The 24,424-nt window shown below is 36.7% G+C and overlaps 1 protein-coding gene across 9 annotated transcripts in view; it reads left to right on the forward strand.

Moving 5' to 3' along the window:
- Positions 1-24,424, forward strand: part of HDAC9 (histone deacetylase 9) — a 929,650-nt gene that overhangs the window by 542,552 nt on the left and 362,674 nt on the right. For 6 of the 9 annotated variants that reach the window (XM_053898419.1, XM_053898418.1, XM_053898423.1 and 3 more), the window contains 3 exons: positions 2,147-2,357; positions 2,775-2,992; positions 21,160-23,806. In XM_053898419.1, the coding sequence (XP_053754394.1) occupies positions 2,147-2,357; positions 2,775-2,992; positions 21,160-21,474 (744 nt within the window). In that variant the 3' untranslated portion in view covers positions 21,475-23,806. Of the gene's footprint in view, positions 1-2,146; positions 2,358-2,774; positions 2,993-21,159; positions 23,807-24,424 lie in introns of those variants that run through there. The other 3 variants (XR_008420659.1, XM_053898416.1, XM_053898417.1) reach the window with 1 other exon arrangement.

Consider the following 24,424-nt stretch of genomic DNA (forward strand, 5'->3'; position numbering starts at 1 on the left):
TGATATAGTAATCTTCTACTAGTGAGGAAAAAGCAAAATTTTGTTGTTTTCTATCTGAGGATTGAAGAAGAAAAGCTTAACAATACTGATGTCAGCTATGCCTTTGAATTTCCACATGAAGCGTTAGTAAACAATTGGTTCTAGTGAAAAGAAAAAAAGGAATTAAGGATGAAACTAAATATAAATGTTAATGTATGGCATTTTCACATCTCCACTTATTAAAAATTATTTTTCTTCCATTCCTGTTTTTCCTCTTCTTCAGATGATAAGCAAATACTAACATAAAAGCTTCTTATGACACATGAATAGGCATTTCTTTCCACTCTTTTTTGCGCGTTCTAAGTCATTCCTACCAGCTAACACAAACATACACCACTTTTAATGTGGTCAGAGAGAATTTTTTCCCAAAGGACCAAGTACTAACGCCAGACCATTTAATGTTTCAATGGTAATACAATTTGGTACCGTTGGATGAATAAACCAATGTGGTTTGGATTGAAGTTTCGTTTTTCTTTGCTTCCATTTTGGTGTGGATGAGGCCATCACAATTAATTTTTCAGTTTAGCATTGCTTTGGCAAAGGGATCTCTTAATATTCCATTTCCCCACTGAATAGTGGGAAATTTTAAGGAAAAGAGGCCAGGAGAAGGAATCACTTCTAGATTAAACATTGTGTTGACTTGCCATGTGACTAAGACAAACCATTTACCTCTTTCTCCTTCAATTTCGCCATCACTGAAAATTGCTTTGCTTCCCTGGTGCACAGCAATTTTGAAAGATGAAACATGAGTTTTGAAAAGAAACATGCCACATAATTTTGAGGTATTAGACTTCTGCTTTTGTAATGCCAAAATGACCTCCATTCATTAAATTCTTTGAATAGGATAATGCATTATTACTATTGATGATATAATTATTATTACCTTATTACTGTGTTATCATACATTTCAAGTTCTTAATAGCATTTTTATTTGATCTAATTTCACTTGTAGTTTATTTTATTAAACAAAAGTATCTGCAGTGTCATTTTCAATATTTAGAGATTTGGGGATCTGTTACAAATTAATATAAAATACATGTTTAAATCAAATTCCTGCATTTTTATACAACTGCTCATTGAGTTGGCTGAAGACTTTTATTTTAAAAATTAAATATTGGAAACCTACAGCTCTGTGAACTTATTAGAGGTCATTAGAGGAATTGTTCCTTCTGCATGAAACTCCAAAACTATAGACAGTCTTATCCCAGCTTCTTTTTTGTTAATGTTTATTTATTTATTTTGAGAGAGGAGGTGGGGGGAAGGGCAGAGAGAGGGAGACAGAGAATCCCAAGCAGGCTCCACTCTGTCAGCACAGAGGCTGATGCGGTGCTGAAACTCACAAACTGTGAGATCATGACCAGAGCCAAAGTCAGACTCTTAACAGACTGAGCCACCCAGGTTCTCTTTATCTTCAGCTTCCTCATTGCTAAGATACAGTCACTAGTTCAGCAATTTGAATCAATTTTATGTTTCCAGTATACCTTTTACTTAAACAGTATATTCAAATATTTTAAACATAAACTTCCCAGTTATTAGCCCTGAAATTAGTATTATTATTAGTTAATGCTAAAATAATCTTTAAGTTCAGTACAAGGATACTCAATACTAAATTGTCTCCCAGGCTTCCACCCTATTTTTATTTCTCCTTTGTTGATGCAGTTAGTTTAGAAAGACATGCTGTCGGGCAAAATAGGTGAAGGCGAGTAAGAGGTACACACTTCCAGTTGTAAAATGAAGAAGTCATGGGGATGTAAAGTACAGCATAGGGAATATAGTGAATAAGATTGTGATAACTTCATATGGCAACAGAGGTAACTACACTATCATGGTGAGCAGTTCATAATGAGCACTTCAGCAATGTTGAATCACTATGTTGTACGCCTGAGACTAGTGTAGTGTTGTGTGTGAACTATACTTCAGTTAAAAAAAAGAAAACACTAGGAGAAAAAAAAGACATCCTATTATACATTTTCCCTACTCAGCCATCAGTAAGATGGGGTTTATTTTGGGTAGGGAAAGGAAGGATTATAGAATAAGAAACTCATCTAATGGTGTACAGACCTAATGGATGAAAAAGGATTAACATCTTTATTATTTCTTGACACAGGCTTCGAATTCACTCAAAGAAAAACAGAAGTGTGAGACTCAGACGCTCAGACAAGGCGTTCCTCTGCCTGGGCAGTATGGGGGCAGCATCCCAGCATCTTCAAGCCATCCCCATGTCGCTTTAGAGGGAAAACCCAACAGCAGCCACCAAGCTCTCCTGCAGCATTTGTTACTGAAAGAACAAATGCGACAGCAAAAGCTTCTTGTGACTGGTAATTAATGACACCATCATCTTAGGGCTTTCTTTTATCTGTGTTCCAATGTAATGCCCCTTTAGCTCAAGACCCTATTAAAGATTTACATTGTCATGCAAGGGTCTCCCTGACACTTGGTATTGTGGGAAAGGCTACTATTTTCATTTATTTCTCTAGATACATGGTGGGGAAAACACCTCACCTTGTTAAACCTTCATACGTACCAGAGTCGATTACTGGTGAGTCACTGGTGAGATGCATACCTATCTAATGTTCTGGCATTTCTGCCTTTACCCCATACAACCTAGGTTTCTTCTGTTGTTTGCCCAGCAGAATCACTAGTTTCACCAAATTTCTCATATATCTATTTTCTGTGGCTTTTTGTTCTCTTATAAAGCAAAATTGTATGTGTGTGTGTTACATTTTTTTTTTCAGGCGGAGTTCCCTTACATCCTCAGTCTCCATTGGCAACAAAAGAGAGAATTTCACCTGGCATTAGAGGTACCCACAAATTACCCCGTCACAGACCCCTGAATCGAACCCAGTCCGCACCTTTGCCTCAGAGCACATTGGCTCAGCTGGTCATTCAGCAGCAACACCAGCAATTCTTGGAGAAGCAGAAGCAATACCAGCAGCAGATCCACATGAACAAAGTAAGCCCCCAAGCCGAAGTCAAAATGTCATAACCACCAATGGGGGAAATTGGGGTTCTCTTCACTGATCGGGGCACATGAGAGGAGAATGTTGGGATCTATCCATCACAGTCAAAAGGAGATCGCCATCCTAGCCCTCAGGGACAGCATCACAATATCAGTATTTTCACCATGACTACAGTCACAGGATGCTTATGGCAAAACTGAGATTATGGATTAGTAAGGGCTTTCATGATTGAAGCCCTATCTTAATACATAAGCACACACAGGCACCTGTGTGCAGAGCCCCATTTTCTGGTATTGTAGAAAAGGCTTGAGGCAGAGTTGAATGTGGTGGATCGACAGCTCAAAAAGTTTGCACAGGTGCAGGCAGATATGACAAAGTTAGCCAACAGAGTATTTCTCAGCAACTTGTATGTATCCATGTTGCATTTATTTTTTAGTATGCCCCACTTCATTCCAAACAATGTTTGAAGCAATTTCTCAGAAATATGTGGTAATTTTCTGGCAGCCTTATTGTGGCCAAAATGGAAAGCTGATGTATGTTTCACACCACATCCTTAGGAGCTCTCCTGCTGAGGCAACCACAAAGAAACAGTGATTACAATATGACAATATCAGACAGGCCAGGCCAGTAACATTTTCAGTGAATTCATAAGCAAAACTGGTCTTCCCAGCTTTGCCACTACCGTCTGCTAGGAGTTTCCAAAGCAGAGTCTTCTCCTTCCTGGACAGTGTTTTGGTCCTGGATGTCATAATTCTACCCAGTCTCCACTGTTACTGTATCACCTACAAGTATCATGGAGAGAGGTTTTATATTAAGAAATGACATTCTGTTTACTGATAGGTAGCTAAAAAGTGGCTTACTGTTTAAAAGTTTTATTGTATAGTGATGTAAACAAAGCAAAACCTCCTGGGCAAAGATCAAATCATCTTTGTAATAGCATTTAGGAGAAAGGGGGTCTTTATCATGTGCTCACTTACCATGTGTTTATTGCAGGTAGGGTAGGGCGAGAGTTTTTCTCTTCTCTTTGGCCTCCAGCTTAATAAGGCAGAGCCATGAAGGAAACACAGGCTGAATACCATACTGCTGAACAGAAATTCCTCCAGCCCAGCCCTTTGCTGCTTTCAAAGATGATGTGTATGTGTGTGGGATTGGGGAAATAGGACCAGGGGATAGATGGCGGTGGTAACTACCTTTCCTGCCGTCTTTCATTCTACTGCAGACTATATTTCACTATATTGCTTATTACTCTTTATATATCATCAGATTGATGCCTGTTTCGTTGCTACCACATTTCTCTAAATTTATCAAATTATTTTGTATCAAATCAGTCTCACTGGAGGCAATCAACTTCCTTCTTGTGTAGTGACGGAGTACTTTTGATTTAAGAGTGTATGTATGTCTGCTATATTATGGTAGAGTTCGGTTTGTTTGTTTTGTGGTCTCTCAGCACTACTTATAACTACTGGGAATTCCTGAAAAATTGTCCAGTGACCAGTGAGGAAAACTTTATGCAGAAAGAAAGATTAGGAATCCTACATTTTGCCTCATAATATTTTGATCTGGAATTAAGTTCGTTAGATTCCTGTTAATTTAAGATTATTTGGGAATACATTTTTCATGACCTAGAGATGCTGGTGTTTCAGACTCAGTGGTATGCTAATAACAGAATCTTTATATTTTAGTATCACACTTGAGATTTTGACAGGCGGATGCTAACCTCAGTCACATGGAAGAAACTAAGATGAAAAGCAGGCATTTGCATTTGAGCAATGAGAAGAGCAAATCTTATCAGAGACCTTCTCCCATGTGGAGCTGATTCCTTGGAATCTGTTAAGAATTCTTCCCAAAATTAGAAACAAACCTATACTCTCAGGTACATGTTTGTACAGTGGTTTGACTATTAAATCTTGTCTTAATTAGGCAAAATGAAGTCCAGAAAACTTCAAAGTACAAAGCTGATCTTTATATATTAACCCCTCTCAGCTTGGGTGTTTAGATTACTCAAGCAGGTCTCCAGTTGGCTTTTCTCCAAGTATGTATTCCATATGTTTGATCAAATGGCATATGCACGTTGGGTATTCTCCAGATTTTGAAAATATTTCACCTGCCCTCAATTGTGTGAGGGAACAGAGAAGAATCTTAAAGAAGAAAATATTGAATCTCTGACCTATTCTGAAGTATTCACAATAGAACCATCAAGAAATGAATTGCTACTGTTCTCCCTTCCCCAGGAGGTGATGAAAACATTTATTTCACATTATGTGAGGGCCATAACTGAGATGCCAAAAACCAATGCGTTTGTGTATAATTATATATTTATGTGTATTCTAACCATTTTGAATACCCATTAATGAGAAATAACCACAGAAAATTTAATTTATGTCATTTTTCTTTCCTGTTAAAATGGATGAATCTATATTGAATCTATTCAAAATGGAACCAAATAGTTGGCATCATAAAAATGTCCCTGCTCTTGAGGTACTTACAGTAGCAGGAAATACATGCTCACATAAAGACATTGGTATACAGATACCCTGTTTGAAAATGTCCTTTTCTTTTGCTCCTTCAAATTTTTTTTTAAGATTTAGAGAAGCAAAAATGCAGTGACAACAAAAGAAAAAATAAGAGTATTTGTCTCTAAACCTATAGCATATTAAATATGATTGTCCTTCCTGGCATGAAATTTTTTTAATGTTTATTTATTTATTTTTGAGAGAGAGAGAGGGATGGCAGAGAGAGAGGGAGAGAGAATCCTAAGCAGGCTGTGCACTGTTAGTGTAGAGCCCAGTGCAGGGCTTGAACCCACCAACCGTGAGATTATGACCTGAGCTGAAACCAAGAGTTGGATGCTTAACCGACTGAGCCACCCAGGTGCCCTGCTGGTATTATTTTTTTTTAATTTTTTATGTTTTTTAATTTTAATTTTGAGAGAGAGAGAGCGAGAGAGCATGAGAGCAAGTGGGGGAGGGACAGAAGGAGAGGGAAACAGGATTGAAAGCAGGCTCTAGGCTCTGAGCTGTCAGCACAGAATCTGATGTGGGGCTTGAACTCACATCCTAGGAGATCATAACCTAAGCCAAAGTCCGCACTCCACCGACTGAGCCACCCAGGTGACCCTCCCCCTAGTGTGAAATTTTTAATGATGTAATTGAATTGCTAATCATCATTAGAAGTCAAAGCAAATCTATATTTTTCAGAGTTTATATAATAATTGACTTATTAAATTTGGAAAGCTTTGTCATATCTTACTATTATTTGAATCAACCATTTATGAAAGCCGTCATTCCTGCTTACTATAACTATACAATGTAAATATTATTAATCATACTAAATAACTTACCTACCCATTGCTTGATACTTTAATGACATTTACATGGGAAATTTGTGTGTCATAAGGATTATTTGTCTCATACAATTATGGTGTAAGTACTTAATTGCTTAGCAGAAATACCCTGGAATGGGTATATACAGTATTTATATTGTTACATCTACAAAATGGGGCAAGGTAGAAATGTAAGTGGAAAACCTGTCAGAATGATTTGTCTTTATACTCATCAGGTTGAATATTTTATTTTCACTGAAGGTATTTTGAGAAGTTTAACCATAAAAAAAAAAAAAAGTCATGGTTTACACTATTTGTTCTTTTGTTTTCTTGAGACATTTAAAGTATTCAGGAATGCATTGAACAATTTCTGTTGCTAAGGTATGGTACATTCATGAAACAATGACTTGTGGGCATTTTTTAAAAACCAAGATTCTTTATGCTAGTATCAAAAGAAGATTGATGTTGGGCACCTAGGTAGTTCGGTCGATTAAGCACCCAATTTTGGCTCAGGTCATGATCTTGTTTTGTGAGTTTGAGCCCCGCACCAGGCTCTCTGCTGTCAGCATGGAGCCTTCTTTGGATCCTCTGTACCCCTTTCTGTCCCTCCCCCTGCTTGTGCCCATGTGTGGGTGCTCTCCCTCTCAAAAATGAACATTTAAAAAAAAAGAGGATTGTTGCTTTTGCCAGGTATCTTTTGTTTATTTACTGAAAGATAAAAATGGTTTCTAAAGCAAAATTTTCCCCATAAATAAAAAAAGGCAAACAAAAAAGTAAGAGGGTATTGGCAATTTTCTTCTGGGATCATTTTAAATTTGAATCTTGCCACAGATTTTTCTGTTAAAAAAAAGACTATGATTAATGAAAACAAAACACACTGCAGGTTTTTTATGATTTTTGAAGGAATATACCAATCACTGCCTAATTAATAGAAGGGCAAATCTCTAGTTGTAACACTATCTGAATGATACACAGGAATTTTCCTGAGTGTCTTCAGGCATTTTTGTTGTGAGATAATCTGGCCTTGACCTCTGCCCCCTGCCCAATGGGATTATTCTTTAAATTGTTTCTCTGTTATAGTATGTATAGGATAGCATTGATGCACACTGAATAATTTCTATTTTAATTAGAATTGTTCTAATACCTATGTTTTTCATATTCATTCTATCAAAACCACATGAGCAGAAAATTTAAGAAATTTCTTTCTTCATTCAGTACTTATTTGAATGAAATACCAATTTATTATGCATTTATCCATTTAGCAACTCATTGAATTCTTGCTTTGTGCCAGACACTATTTTAATCACTAAGAAAATAACATTCAGAGTCCTCATGGAGCTTAAAGTATGGGGAGCAAGGGAGTGAATTATTCAGTAAACGGTAATACGATGTGTTATGTACTAGGATAGGGAACATGAGGTAGAAAATTGTTTTCATTGAGGAAGTAAAACTTGAGACTTGTTTGGTTACCTCCTTGGGTTCTTCTGTCCTTTTTTATCTCTTAATTTCTTTCTTTCTTTCTTTCTTTCTTTCTTTCTTTCTTTCTTTCCCTTTGTAATATACTCTGTGATAAATATCTTATGCATTCCTATGACTGGACATCAGCCAACACTTTTTTTAAAAACCCAGATAAATCATGAGATGATATCTTAAATATGTCAAAGTTCACTGTAGATATAAGTATTTATTATATATTTATTACTATGATACTTAGGCATTTTGACATGAGTGCTATTTTATCATAATAAAAATATATCTAAGACAAGATTAGTAAAAGGGAGGCCAAGCAGATGTCCTGCGTTACCCTTATTAAAACAGGTAGAAATTATGTCTGACAAGCAAGGCATGAATATAATTTTGCTCAAATGCTTGAACGGAGCAAATGGGGAGTTTTCATTAATTTTAGAAGAGAATTTGACCATTTATTTGAGTAATATCTGTTGTATTCTTTTTCCTGATATAATTTTCTAACAGAAATGTTACATATTCTTCATAACCCCTCATGATTCATACCTACTCCTTGTTCCCAATCATGCATCCACAGCAACCCAGGGGACTATAGTCTGTCATGCCTGTGCTCACACACAAACATAGTGTGCATATATGTGTGTTATTTTGTTCTTACAAAATATCCCCGAAGGTAGTTCTAAAATAAAACTATTTTGTGCACTGTTGAGCAAAGCGTATGTTTTCCCAAGGAAATTTATTTGAAGAACAACTGTAAAGATGTTACATTCCAGAAAGTTTATATTTTTAAGTCTCATGTCCTATTATCATGTCCTAAATCAAGGGAACACTTTGTGTTAGCTTTATTTTAATAAAGGTGATTATATCCATGGCTTCTTGTGGGAAGGTTAAAATTTTAAGTATAATTAGATGAGGATGATGTACCCATCTTTGCTTTTTGATGCACCTATTACTCCTGGTGTATCTTTCATGCACTGTGGCTCTTCCTAGCACCTTCTCCATAGGTACCTTAGGGATACGGTCTTTCACGTAATACCGGCTCCCTTTTATAAGTAGGACCCACTGTAGCTGGGACACAATGCTAACCTTCTTATGTACATTATTTTCTCAGACTTAACAACTCATTCTTTTTAATATCAAGAAAGTTAATTTTAAAGGGCTTAAGTAAGTTGACCCAGGGGACAGGCTAGAAGTTGACAGAACTAGACTTCTGACATAGGTTGTATGACACAAAAACCTGTCCTGAACCTAAATGTGTACTTACGATTTTAGTATTGTTTTCTTCACCAAGCAGAAGAAAAGATTTCCTTTAAAATTTTTTTTTATTTACTCTTTTTTACTTCTTTTTTTAATTTTTATTTTTAGCGAGCACGCGAGCAGTGGAGAGGGGCAGACAGAGAGAGAGAGAGAGAATCTTAAGCAGGCTCCAAACTCAGCACAGTGCCCAATGTGGGGCTTGATCTCATGACCCTGGGATCATGACCTGAACTGAAATCGAGAGTCAGACACTCAACTGACTGAGCCACCCAGGCATCCCTCTTTTTTTAACAAAAATTTTTGTTTTAAGTAGGCTCCACACCCAACATGGGGCTTGAACTGGTGACTCCGTTATCAAGGGTCACGTGCTCTACTGACTGAGCCAGTCACGTTCTCCAAGACAAGTTTTTCCTAATTTTATTTTTGCAAAAAAGTAGAGAACTTACAATTGAAGAGAAGGCAAACAAGCAAGCAAACAACAACAACAAAAAAAAGGCGATCTTATTTTATGTATTTATTTATTTTTGGTATTGGTTTGGATTTGCTGAAATGAAGAAATTTGTTTTCCTGACCTTACTTCCCAACTTTTCATACATTGTCCTCCCTCCAGTGACTAATTTGGAAGTTGATTTACATGGTGGGACATATTAAAGCTTCCCAACAGTGCTGTGAGTGCAGTACAGCCCGACCATGTTTCATGCCTTTCTTGCATGCTGTAAAATCGTCATTTCTTTAGATTGAGCAAACATCTTCTCATAAGAGTTCTGAGCTGGCCTGATGCTGAAAGTCTACTGACTTCATCAAGTTCAACTGAAATGCAAATTTGGCATCTCCTCTCTGGGTGGTTGGAAAATGCCTTGTTTTATGTTTTGAAAAATGGATGAGTAGAAACTTGAACTGGGCTTTCATTTAGGAAAGTAGGCATTACCGTTGTCAGGTTTAATTTCTCTCTATCCATTTGACAGTATGTTTCCATGCAGAGCCTTTAATCAACAATTTAGGATTACATTTTGCCCATTAGATGGATAGTATGTCCAAAAACTTTAGCAAGCACTGAAAGGCAGTCTTAATTTTATAACAGTAAAAAGCCTCCTAGATTATTTATCTATCTATAGAGGTTTATAAAAGAAACTTTGACTTTGCCCTTAAATAGATGCTATTTCGACATGATTAGCCCAGTGTAAATAGATTCGTGTAGGTATGTACTGAGCTTCAAAAAAACCACTTACTGCAATACTGGCTTACATCATCGTAGAGAATTCATATAGAACCATTTCACTACATAATTACAAGTTGATGGTTTATAATATACAGAAAATGGCTTGTTGCTTTATTATTAGATGTGATGAAATCCGGTGTTTGTAAAAGAAACTAAATGACCATTTCAGTGGATTAATGTGTAACTTTCGTAAACGTTCCCAGTGCTGCTTTCATAACTTGAAGACCAAGGGAAGGACCTCGACCTTTCCTTTTCACTCTGCACTGTTAATCTAGTCAGAGACGCTTTTACTGAATGAGAAAAACAATAGTTGGACATGACTATGAGGTAAGAAAATAGGGGAAAGAAAAATATCTGGGGAATTAAACCATGTGAGTGGTTTGACTGATGTTGATTCCAGGCTGTTCAAAGAGAGAGGAAAGCTAAATAATTTGGTTGTTTCTCAACCTTGACAAATAGTTTCATTTGACAGGATGAAATAATTAAGTCTTACTAAGGAATTTTTAATATAGCTAAGTGATTTGTGGACATGAAAACCACCAGTATGTAGCAGTCCCTTTGTTATAGATTTTGGCTGCTTATAAAGTCCTGATTTTAGTTTTCTTCCCCTGTATCTTTCCGCCCTGTCTCTAAATACTTACAAAATCTCAGGGATTATAGTGACCCTGAAATGTCATATGATCTAGAGTATTCCCATTCCTTCAGGCAGAATTGCATCCAGGGCTAAGCTCCCATATCCAAAATGCACCATTACTCTCTTGCTATCGACTGAGTTGTATCACCCAGCAATAAAAACTCACTTCTAAAAATAATTTTCTGGCATGGAGTCATTGATGGTGTTCCACAATGATTTATTAGCAACCACTATGCTTCTGCATACTGAAAATGAAAATAAAGAAGGCCTGTTCTTTCCCTTGAATGGTTCATAGGCCTGCAAACAGATCATTCCAGTCCAAGATAGTTCTATATAATGCGTAGCTCATATGAATTGCAAAATCTAGAATGCTTGGTAACATTTCCAAGAGAAGTTTCTGATGTCTTGCAGAATTATTTGTTAGTTTTTCAACTTTGGACAAAGTGTTGAGCCTCCTTGTCCAATAATTCTCTAATCTGCATGTTTTAGAGGTTTATAGTGCGGATCCCATGAAAGGATGTACTGAAAGTGCTTTGTAAACATGGTGAGCACGACTGAAATCTTAATGCAGTATTTATATTCTTATTTAGCACTCATAGTTCTTTTTGTTATTATTCTGTTAATGAAAACGGTTATCTGGAAGTGCTAAAATATCTCCAAGACACGCATTTCCTACTTGCCTCAATCTTGCATCAAGCTACTTTGTTGTAAACCAAACCACTAAATTTTGTTCCCGCTTGAGTCTTTGTAGTCATCATGAAGCGGAACTTTGATTTCTGTTTGGAACATCATATATGTTAATTATTGAATTATTTATTGAGGTATAATTTACACAGCAAAATATATTCCTTTTGCTGTATAATTCGGTGAGTTTTGACAAATGCATATCGTCATATAATTACCACAATCAAGATAGAGAGCAGTTACCTCAACTTCCAAACTTTCTTTGTCTTGCTCCTTTGTCGTCAATTCCTACCCCTACCTCCAGCCCCAGGCAAAGTAGTTGAATTTTTGACCGTGTGGGAAACATAAAACAAATAACAAGTATGAAGGATGGTATATTTTGAGAGCAAGCAGACATCAGCTCTAAATGATCTAAACCATAGAATGTTTAAGGAAGAAGGGCCATAAGGGATTATTTTCAGAGGTCATAGGTGGACACTCTGTGGACTGCTGTCGTTGGACAGCTTGGTATCTTAAGCATTTCAATTTTTTGTCAATCTTTAAAAATAGAAAGATTTCAAATGCAAATCTGATTTCTGGCATTGTCTGAAAAATTGAAAATCTGGCTACACTGGGGCCCACATTTCCATGTGGCAATTGTTTTCTGTGGTTTATTCTTGGTATCCATTTTAAATAGGGCTTGTACTGCTATCCAGATGACCAAAGCAAGGGTTGGCAAATGGGGAGAAAGGGAAATGTTTATCAGTCAGTTGATCTGAAGATCATTGGCTTTGAGATCTTGTCTATTCTGAGACACAGTCCAAAATTGCCAAGGGTGCCTTTCCTTAACTGTGCCTCTATTCATTGCCCTTAAAAAGCAAAGAAAGAGAACTTTGAAAGAACGTGTACTATCAACTAAAGATTGGAAAGGGGACTTTTAGGGGAAAATCCTATTATGTAATATAAAAATGCATAAAATGGCATAGTGATGTAAAAGAAGGAAAAATAGGTCATTTGTGTTCTAGTTGTCTTGTAACACTCTCCGGCTAAACTTTCTGTGTTCTAAAAGTTAGATCTTTCTGTTTCTACTTTTGCCTGCCTACATCCAATATTCTATAGTAACCAGAGTGATCATTTACAAATGCAAATCAAATCATGTTAAGGGCTTGCTTAAAATTGCCCAGTTGCTCCTTACTGTTCATGAGATAAAATCCAAACATCTTTTTGTGGCCTGCAAGGCTGTTGTGATCTGGCTCTTGCCCCTGTCACTGACCTCATCTCCTACTCCCTTCCCTTACTTGCTGAGCCTCAGCCATGTTGGCCTCCTTTTCAGTCTGTTGGGAATGCCGTTCCATCTCCAGGAGTTGTGTTATCCACTGTACTGTATGGTAGGTTCAACTTCCAGATCTTCTCATGACTTGACCGTGGTGTTGGAGCCCCTCTTAGCTTAAACCTCACATCTTCTGAGGGCCTTTCCTGCCCATACAAATGAGACACAGACGCTCACCCCTTCCCCCATCATTCCTTACCACATTAAGTTCCAGTCTTCAATTGCTTACTTTCTGTTTCCTTTTCTGAGAGCTCGCCTGACTGCTCTTCTCAGGATGTGGCATATAGTAAGTGTTCAACAAAAATTGTCAAATGAATAAAGAGTGGGTGGGTAACTTTCTCAAACTCACTGGAAGGAGGAAATTTACAGTATCCTTTCCAGTTCCGAGGGTTAACACTTACTTAAGTTATTGAAATATTAGGATGTTTTGAAGCCAGAAAAGGGATATTTTAATTGCATGCATTGATTTAGACAACCATTTGAAGTTATAAAGATAAACACGTGTTTATTAAGTATTCACTTAATCCCTGGATTAGTTTTATATCTCTTCAATATTGGGAAGAAGGAATATTTTTCAGTTTAGACTTAATTTATGTGAATAATGAACCAATATTTAGAAAATATTTTTCTCTTGTCATTTAGTTTTGGTTCCTCTGGTTATTTCCCTAAAATGCACAGAAGTGAAATGACATGGAGTATTTTGGCTTGAGGTAGAGTTCTTCTCTAAGTAGACCTCTTGATTTGAAAACCCTCCAAACGCTGCATGCTGTTTTTGAGAACAGTTGGTACGTACCTAATCTATTTGTGATTTGAGACAGAATTTTATCATTGTTTTACAATCTAGTTTCCTTGGAGCTTAAGGGAAAGGTTTTGTGTTCCAAAAGAAGAGTTTTGCATTTATTTAAAAGAAAAAACAAGAACAAAAACAAAAACAAAAACTTGTGTCATTGCCATTCCCCAAGTAAAATCTGTCTTACAATCTGAGGCAGAATAAGAAAGTGATGAGTTGGGTTGAAGGTCATTTTGCGTAGTTTAATAATCACATTCAAACACTTGTGCTTAATGGGTTGTTGACAATTTCAGAAAACCAGATGTCCATCAGAAACAGATTTACTCCTTTTACACTCTTGTTCTTAGTTGCCATCCCAAAACTGAAGATATTTGTGGGGACATAAAAGATCTCTGTGGGAAAAATTTTAAATATGGAATTGAAAGATACTTTATTTGACAGCACTTATGTTGACTTTTAGGCTTGTCTCAGTGTAACTTACACAGAGATGAGCTGAATGTGCTCATGTGTAAAGGTTAGCAGCACAGCCTTTAAATATTATTGCATTAATTTTACATCATTTGCCAATAGACTAGATGATATTTAACATGGAATATAGAACATTGAAGTTTAGAGACTTGCTGTAATTATGATCCTAGCAGGGATTGATAAGAATGGAATTGCAAACTTAAGGTGTTAGAAATTTAGATAAATTATCATACCTGGTCCTTGGAATATCGGCATGAGTATGTATGAGTGTGTGTTACAAACCCAGAATGGTCATAGATTACCTGCAACATTCTTAGTGTTCGGTACGATGGCTGTGCAATAGCATAGAGAATACAGGGAAACACTGACAGATGAGGAAGAACACAGATAAAAGGAGAAGGAGAAGCACAGCCATCATCTTCCTCTCTGCTGGGTTCCCCACCAAAGTACCTCACCTGGTGTCAGACGAATGACACACAGTGTGTTTTACAGATGGGCCCTCAGCCGAGATTCGCACAGGTCTGTGCATTTATCTGTCACACAGATGTTTTGTCTTGTGTTTTGTAGCCAGCAAGGCAACAGCTCAACTTTGCTGGGGGATCACCTCCAGATGTTCAACCAAAGAGAGACTCTGCTACCCCACTGAGAGTGAGCAGACAGTTCCTCCCTGCATCTGGGGCCACTCAGCGACAGTACAAATTAGAAAAGGGTTAGCCCCTACCATCGTTGTAATGGTCACATTTGAAGTTCAAAAACACATACAACACAACATAATCTGAGTACTGAATGTCTTCATACATAGTCAGAAACTTACAAACAATGTCAAGTAATTTTTTATTTTAAAAATCTATAATAAGTTAAACCTGGCAGGCAAGTTTTCTGTGACTTTGGTTTGTAGATTTTTCTTGTTGATGTTAATTGCTAATTTTTCCACTCTGGCAAATTTGACTGCTTAAACAAAAACAGCTTTAGTCAAATACCTGGAAGAAGAAGTTAGGTTAACTCCTTCTATGCATTTGTATTTTGCAAAGCTGTTTCCAGGAGATCCCATTTATCACTCTTGTATTTCGTGAAACTTCGCAAAGAGCACATTCTGTTTCAGAGATGGTGAAAAAATGGCAGTTATTGTTCATGTAGACCTTGGCATTTGCTTCATAACCTGGGAAGAAAAGTGTCAAAGCACTGTTACTAAGCATCAGTTACACTTTCAGGTATTTATTTTTAAAAAATGATGAGTGAGAGAGACGAGAATAAATCCTAGATTTTTGACTCATGCAATTGAGTATTGCTGTTCACTCAGATGAGACAATTAAGTGAGCAAAACATTTTGAGTGGGAGGAGAATAAAGGTTTTCTTTGAGCTATTTAAAGTTTATGATACCTGTTTGATATTCTAGATCTAAGGAAAGATGTTGAAGCAGCTGAATATGAAGTTTGGAGCTCAGGAAGACAATGGAATTGTTTATATTAATTCAGTTGTTACCAGAATGTAGCTGTTTCAGAGGAGAAAGCAGATTGGAAGTGTATCGAAAATTCTAGGTTTCTATTTTTTTTTTTTTTTTTTTTTTTTGGAGATGGCTCAGGTTCTCCGGACATGAAATTCCTTCTTTATAAAATAAAGGTTTGAAGAGCATTATTACCAATGACTACATTTTATATGTATATGATCTCCACTCATAAGTTACTGTTTTATGTCAAGAAACATTTCTTTTACAAACCATCAAGGAATTCTGCCCTTGGAAGATCATTTTGCTATTTGGCCTTTTTGCCCCATCATCATAGCATTATTCATTCTGGCATTTTTCTCCCTCAGGTTTCCTTTAGTACATCACAACTATAGATGAAGCCAAAGGAACTCACTAGAACAAATGGCATTGTTTCTTTATTGCACACTGAGAATTGTTACATACATATCTTTGTCAGTGAGGTTGTAAATACTGACCCAGTGTGATCTGTGGACTAAATGATGGTATGTCCATGACCTCAAAAATACATTAACAGGTCAGATTTCAGGTTTTTTGTTAAAACATACATATGGCATGTTCTGTGAACACTCAGCATTTGGTCAGTATTAGAGGTTTTCTTTGACAATCTTGCTATCTATGGAAAACTATATTCTGGGAAATTAACACACAGTTTGTCTCGTCTTTGGCTGAACTAACAGTAGTAATATGAGTCTCTTACTTTCAAAGATGCTATGATTGTGTCCTGGTGCCCTTTTTGAAATGCGTTACCTTACTGACACATTAATACCCTATTTAAAATGCCACTGGATTCAGAATTAATGCAGTCACTATTTACTTTAACAAGAGAGATTTTGGTCATATAGTGTGGTTGAAAGCCTTGTTGGCATGAATTCTAAAGAGAATGGGAAAATAGAAATGAAGACGGTGAAAAGAAATAAGGAGTTTTGTTGTGAAGGGAGTTAAATAATGGGGTTGGTTGAGGGGAGCAAGGGAGGTTTTATTTAAGATGGATTATCATTTTGAAAGTGTGCAAATAAGAATATTCCAGCAGAGAGGGGAAATGTGTGTTGGAGGACAGAATGGATAATTGCAGGAGTAGATAGGATCCAGGTCATAAGCCAAGGGATTGACTGAGAATAACAGCAAAGACATTGCTTTCCAAAGAACAGGAGCAGGAAGGGTGAATAGGAGAGCTTGCTAAATGTGATGGTAGCCGGATGTTGAGTTTCCCTTTGGAGGCTTCTGTTTCCTCAGTGAAATAAGAAGCAAAGCAGGCAGTGAATAAAAGGTCTGAATATTAGAGGTTGGAGGGGAGAGGCAGTAGTTTGAAATTGTCAAGGAAAGAGTGGGAATGAATTAACTAAAGAAATGTAGTAGGACTGTCAGGCAGCACAGAGGACCCTTTTGATGGTTTTGCTCATGAATTTGAAGAGAAACATTCAACATGGTTGTAATTTGTTTGTTTGTTTCCTAGCTTATTCAGCTGCTTGGGTTTGGCAGAGATTCAGTATTAATCAAGGTTAGAAGTCTTACTTTTCCAGTAAAACCCATGTTGAAAAGGGCAAGAGAGTTGAAGACAGTATAAGGGAGTCATTTTTATTGATGGAGAATGGAGCTTAGTCCAGCAAGGAGGGAAGGGGCGGGGGATAAGAGAGGGTGGGCAGCAAGAATGTGGTAGGCTCAATTGCTTAGAGCACCCTCCAGAGCTGAGGAGAGGTTAGGGTCAGAATATTCTGAGAATGATCCAGAAGGGAATGATGTTCGAAACTGAGATTTAGGAAAGAGCACAGCTACCAATAAACACCAGGGTGACTCAGTCAGTTAAACATTCAACTTTTGATTTTGCCTCAGGTCATGATTTCACGGTTTGTCTGATCGAGCCCTGCCTTAGCTCCTCACTGACAGCAAAGAGCTTGCTTGGGATTCTCTCTCTCCCTCTCTCTCTTTCTGCCTCTCCCCTGCACTCGCTCTCTCTCTCTCTCTCTCTCTCTCTGTCTCAAAATAAATAAATAAACATTAAAAAAATAGACCAAGGCAAGGGTATAATCACAGCTTTGGGAGCTAAAGTAGAACAGAGGAAAAAGACCATTAGAGGTTAGGAGTTCAAGGTACTGAGTGGCCATGTTGGGCCTGGGACTGGAAAGAAGACGAACAGCAATAGGGTCACCCTTTTACTTAACAGGTGGTATTTATAGCTTCATCTTGGTTATTAAATATGCCCCATCGTCAAACATCCAGAAGCTGTAGAAGTCGCAGCCACTACTCAGTAAGCAGGGACTTTGGACGTGGCATTTCCTGGACAGTGGTCCTGTGCTTGCTGGTGGACCTTTCATGAATGGCCCCTCAGTTTCTGTCTCATGGCCACACATCCCATATTTTTTACTCTTTCTTCCTCACAGAGGTTCTTATGCGCAGGAACTTTTGAACCCCCTCCCAGAGGTGTCTGCTTCTTTCATACATGTCCTTGGCCCACCAGCTCTGACGAGCTAGCTCCCATGGGTTTCTCCAGCTAAGCTTTGGTAATGAGAGGGAGAAGTCCTGCAGCTCACCAAGCATCCATCCAGAAGATGGAACTATAGCAGTCTGCCTGCAGATAGTCCCTCTGAGGGGCTCTTGCAGCCTCCTTCACCTGACTAATACCTTTCTTTAGATAAAATCTTCTCCCCACAACAGCCTCTATACCCTGCTCTTGTATATCTCATCTGAGATGAGTGATGGAGGTAAGCTTTGCAAGACTGAATGATGAGCTCTAGCTCTCTCTCTCTGTCTCTCTCTGAAGAATGGATGGATGCTTGTCACCCAAAGTCCTTACCCCTGGTGTCCCAGCCCAAACTGGGACTTTTTAATGAAAACCCTGCTTATTTTCTATGGCATTATATGTTCTTTTTCTAACAGCCAATTAAATGGGATCCTAGAGTTGTATAGTCAAAGTTTAGAAATATTACATTGTCCCTTTTCTCCAAAATCTCAGCAGTATGCAAGGTCTTATGTATTTATGATATGAAGAGCTGATTAGCATTGGTACAAAAGTCCTGCACATAATTTCCTATAAAGTACTTAGAGACATTTAAAGCATGATGGGATGATTGTTCTTATGCTGACAGCCCAGGAACAATAGAAATTAGATCGTAGGCACAAAGGAAACTAATATTTAATTTGCCTTCTTCATTTTGACATACATTGTGATTGGTAGATATTCTCGTAGCTTGATTGTGTCTAACTTAAGATTGGTGATGTTTACATCTTATTTGTGGCTTATCCTAAATTGTTCTTTATGTCTCTAGAATCTTGTTCTCAACCCAACCAAATATAGTATAAGCTGTAACTCTCTCCAACAAAATCTTCCAGCATTCTCCCCATCTTCTTGTGCTCAAACCCCACCAGCCTTTCATTTGCTTTAATGCCACTAAACTCCTTTTTCCAGCACACATACTGTGCCTTGGGCCAGAAATGCTCTCTACCCTTATTTCAAACCCTCATACACATAACTGACAACTCCTTTTCTATCCTTCCTCTTTCATGTCTCAGCCTAAACATAGCACCCTCTAAGTGAAACCTCCCATAGCCATCCACAGTTGTGCTCCTGTGCCAACTAGGGTGTACTCTTAGAACGCCCTGTGCTTTTCATTTTCATTTACCATACTTGAAAATAAGAATAAACTTATTTATCTATTTGGTGCCTTTCTAACACACTAAACTATAAGCTCCATGAGGGCATGGTATCTTGAACATAGTTGGTGCTCAATCAATATTTGTTGAACAAATGAATGAAAACTCCCAGTAATTTTACCTACAGTGAAATTTAAGGATTTCATCACTGTGTGCATAGCCATCTGAGGTTGTGTGGCCTGGAGGAAAGTCTGTAAGCCTAAAGTGGGTAAGACACCGTTCAGAGTTGGAGTACTAGGTATTCTAACTCTAAGCATGTATTTAGTCTTAGAAACATAGTTAGGGGCACCTGGGTGGCTCATTTGGTTAAGTGTCCAACTCTTGATTTTGGCTCAGGTTCTCACAGTTTGTGAGTTTGAGCCCCACGTTGGGCTCTGTACTGGCAGTATGGAGCATGCTTGGGATTCTCTCTTTCTCCCTCTCTCTGCCCCTCCCCCACTTGTATGAACTCTCTCTCTCAAAATAAATACAAATAAACTTTTAAAAAAAGAAACATAGATATGTATGAGGTAAGCTGAAACTGGACATAGAAAAATCAGTATTCATGATTTTAGTGGTTATATTCTAAGTGTGCTGCTCATTAGCAATATTTGGCATGTTGTTTACATGGGCACTGATGTAACAGAAAACTCTAATCACTCTTGAAAACACAGTTAGGATCTGCAGATGATCAGTCAGTGGGGACCTTATCGATTTTAAGATGAAATCATCTTGAGTATTTTACCCCATTTATTGAGCTTTTATACTATGATATTTTGCTATTGTTTACATTAGGTATGTTGTCATTTTTTAAAATCATTGATCAATTAATTCATATACTTCTGAAGATTAAATACAATTTAATTTATAAAGTCAAGAAAAGACCTAAGTAATAATTTTCAATTACAAATAATTTCTTCTTCCCTCTTATTTAGTTATGTTCATAAAACATTTTTACTATAACTTTTTAATCCCACATCTTTTTGTTTGTTTGTTTGTTTGTTTGTTTGTTTATTTTTTAATATATGAAATTTACTGTCAAATTGGTTTCCATACAACACCCAGTGCTCATCCCAAAAGGTGCCCTCCTCAATACCCATCACCCACCCTGCCCTCCCTCCCACCCTGCCCTCCCTCCCACCCCCCATCAACCCTCAGTTTGTTCTCAGTTTTTAACAGTCTCTAATGCTTTGGCTCTCTCCCACTCTAACCTCTTTTTTTTTTTTTTTTTTTTTTTTCCTTCCCCTCCCCCATGGGTTTCTGTTATGTTTCTCAGGATCCACATAAGAGTTAATCCCACATCTTTTTAAAGTTTAGGATTTCAAAATCAATATTTCCATGTTTCCCCGGTATATATAAGAGGGTGTTTATCATTTGACCAGTTAGGTATGGGAAAATTAGATAGACAAGGACTTCTCATTTGTGTTTGTACTTTATAGTGGTTGACATTTGTCATAAAAATGAGACTGTGGAAGTTTTCCATTACCGTTCCATTATTTCCATTACATTTTCTCTTTGCAGAAAAATATTCTCAGGTCTATTTGGATTAAATTGTCACAGTACAAACTGTACTTATAAAAGTTTCCTGGTTCTCCCAGAGGAAGCTTATCTACCTTTTTCCCACCATTTTCTAAGTGTGTTAAAGAGTAATCCGATTCTTAAAAGCACCTAAACACCTTATTCTCTGCCTGCTACACCAATACAATATAGAAATGATGGGACTGCTTCAGATTCAGTATTATTGAGGAAGTTGCATACAAATTCGTTGTGAAATTGATGTTCAGAAATTAGGAAACAGAATGTACTGAAGTAGAGTCATTAGAAATCAAAGTGTATTTTGCTTCTCTGTTACCACCAAGGACTATTGAATTTTGAACCCCTGAACACTCTCTTCTAGCTGCTTTCGAAATCTATTGAACAACTGAAGCAACCAGGCAGTCACCTCGAGGAAGCGGAGGAAGAGCTTCAGGGGGACCAGGCGATGCAGGAAGACAGAGCGCCCTCTAGTGGCAACAGCACTAGGAGCGACAGCAGTGCTTGTGTGGATGACACACTGGGACAAGTTGGGGCTGTGAAGGTCAAGGAGGAACCAGTGGACAGTGATGAAGATGCTCAGATCCAGGAAATGGAATCTGGGGAGCAGGCTGCTTTTATGCAACAGGTAATAGGCAAAGATTTAGCTCCAGGATTTGTAATTAAAGTCATTATCTGAATATGAAATGCATTGCAGGTTTTGGTAAATGGATATTATTTCCTATCCTGTTTATATTTCTGAATGATTTGATTTTAGTGTTTAAGGATTCTACTTAATACATATATATCTATATAGAGATTTCTCTATATACTGGTTTCTATATAGATATCAAGGTTTCATTGAAACTCCACTGGTAAGGAAATACTTGTTACACTAAAATTATACTACATAAGTATACACATAATTAATAGGCTTTAAATTCATCCCAAAGCCCGCCACACCAATTACTTCTAAGGAAAACGAACTCACTGTTGTTTTTAGTTTATCTGTTGAGATCAGTGACTGCTGGATCAAGTCACCCAGTCTGATCAATGAAACATTCTATTAGTTCTTGAATTTTTTTTTTTTTTTGGTATATAGAATTCAGTTTTCACATTGTTGTACATAATGTATCATACTACAGTCTTGAACACTGTTAAAGGTAGTCTGCCCCTTCCGTCCTCTCTCTTTTTTGTTAAGTTAAATGTTCTGGTTACCATGCCAATAGTCCTTAGGTTATTGTATAGATTGCAATTGAAAATATTAGGAATAGAGGTGGTTTTAAATATATAGATTGCAAAGTACAGCACTATTTTAAATATTACATTATGTCTTACCTAGCACTGCTCATTTTACTTTTATCTTGTGTTATTTGATGACATTGTCTATCAAAAAAGATCAAATGAAGCCGATGCAAGTATCGGCAAGGAGTAATGTGCAGCATTATGGTCCAATCAGATACTATATTGTATCTACAATTGTAGAAAACATAGTAATGGTATGATGATTATCTGATATGAAGTCACAATTATGTTTAAAAGAAGAAGGTGTATCATATTTCATAATCATATCACTAGGATCTCTTAGGCATGATTCCATAATGACCCGGCATATACCATACCATTTTGGCAAATAAAAATTTAGGAAAGTTAGGCTTAACAACAGAATCTACTTGTATATAATGCACCTTCAGAAGGACTGTGTCCTTTGATGCTATGAAATACAAACAACTTTGAAGGCAACAGAAGACTGTTTATTTAAGTCAGTTCTTTGTCAGGTTCCTGCTGTTCTACAGAAAACTGATTCTATGCGGCTGAACAGGAAATGCCTTGTGGAAACAGGAAGTCCAAGTGATTCATGTAATGAGGAATGTAGGGGGGGAAAAACGGAGGATAGTGTTTTACTCTTTCTGTTTTTAAAGGGCACTCTATGAATTGATTTATTGTCTAAGAAAATAACACCACAAGTAGGGAAATTGTTAAGGAAGCTTTTCACTGGAACATTTCCTTCATACTCCCTTTTGATATGTTTACCTTGTTTTATAGGTTTACTTTTGTTAAGCTAGTTAAAGATTCTCTGTATTAAGACCCCTTTAATATGGATAATCCAAATTGACCTAGAATCTTTGTGAGGTTTTTTTCTATTAAAATATTTATATTTCTAAATCCAAGGTATTTTAAGGTGTAGTATCCTGTTTCAAAGGAGATAGAACAATTTTGCCAAATGTAGACATTGTAACAACTGTATGTTATTGGCACGTGTTGTTTACATTTTGCTGTGACATTTAAAAATATTTCTTAAAAAAAGGTCACTGCTAAAGATACATTATCCTTTTTAAAAAAGTCTCCATTCAAATTAAATTAATATAACTAGTAGTTAGAAAGTTTAAAACTTTTCCATATAACGAAAGTCCTTCTGATAATTTGACAAATAGCTATAATAGGCAACTTTTCCTATTACCAACATATTTTGGTTAGTATATTCCTTAAGATTAAAATGACTTTTTGTCAGTTGTTTTGCATTAAAAATATGGCATTCCTAAGATAAAATTGTATATTTTTTCCATCTCATAAATATTCATTTTCTTTAAAGTCTTCTTTCAATCTCATAAAAAAGGGATAGTGCATCTTTTAAAATACATTTTATTTGGGGAGGAACATGTGGCTGAGCAGACTTTTGTATAATATCACTTCAAAGATATGTAATCACAAACAAAAAAAAAACCTATTTTTTATAATGTCATTTGAGAGAGCTAGCTTCATCAGTACAGTTGGTGGACATTAATTGTTTGAATTTGATAGTCTTTGAATTTAATCAAGAAACTACCTGGAACCAGTGAAAAAGAAAGCTGGACTTAATTCATCTTAGAATTAATTGATAAATGTCTCTTTTAAAATCTACTGTATTTATTATAATTTACACCCTTGAAGGTGATCTCTTGTTTTGTGTTGTAAATATATTGTTTGTATGTTTCCTTCTTGCCTTCTGTTATAAGTCTCTTCCTTTCTCAAATAAAGTTTTTTTTAAAAGATCCCCTTTCATACATTTGGCTTTGTGTAAACTTGATCTATTTAATCGAATTTGAAGCTCATGCACTAGGTCTCGTATACCAAAATATATTTGCCATTTGTTGTCGAAACAAGAAAATGAAGATATTTTGAGCAATTATTTCTCGTGCCATTAAAAATAATAAATCCAACAATGATTTTAACCTACTTATGTCAGCCATTATCAGATAGCAAACACAGGTAAAATTTGTTGCCTCTTCATTTCCCCAGTGTGGCCTCTTTTTTCATGATATGTCATCATCTTTGATGTCACCTTCCAAATATAAAACTTTATATTGATAAATGTTAATTCCTAACTTTGCTCAACTTAAAAAATTATTTTTAAAAAGGTTAACATAATTCCTTCAGTGTAACAAGCACTCAGTAAATAATAAAATAAATAATGTTCCATGTATCATAATAATTTTATCTATTACAGTGACAGCCTGACCTACAAGTATAAAGTAACAGTCCATAAATTTAAAGAGAAAAAAACAATTAAATGACTTCCCCTTAGATGGAAACAATGATTCTAATGCTAGAGTAAAGAACAAGGAGCCTGGCTCAGGTAAAGGAAACTGAACCATAGACATCCATGCCCC

Source organism: Panthera pardus, unplaced genomic scaffold (assembly GCF_024362965.1).
Source record: "Panthera pardus isolate Hobbes unplaced genomic scaffold, ASM2436296v1 HiC_scaffold_8, whole genome shotgun sequence".
NCBI lineage: Eukaryota > Metazoa > Chordata > Mammalia > Carnivora > Felidae > Panthera > Panthera pardus.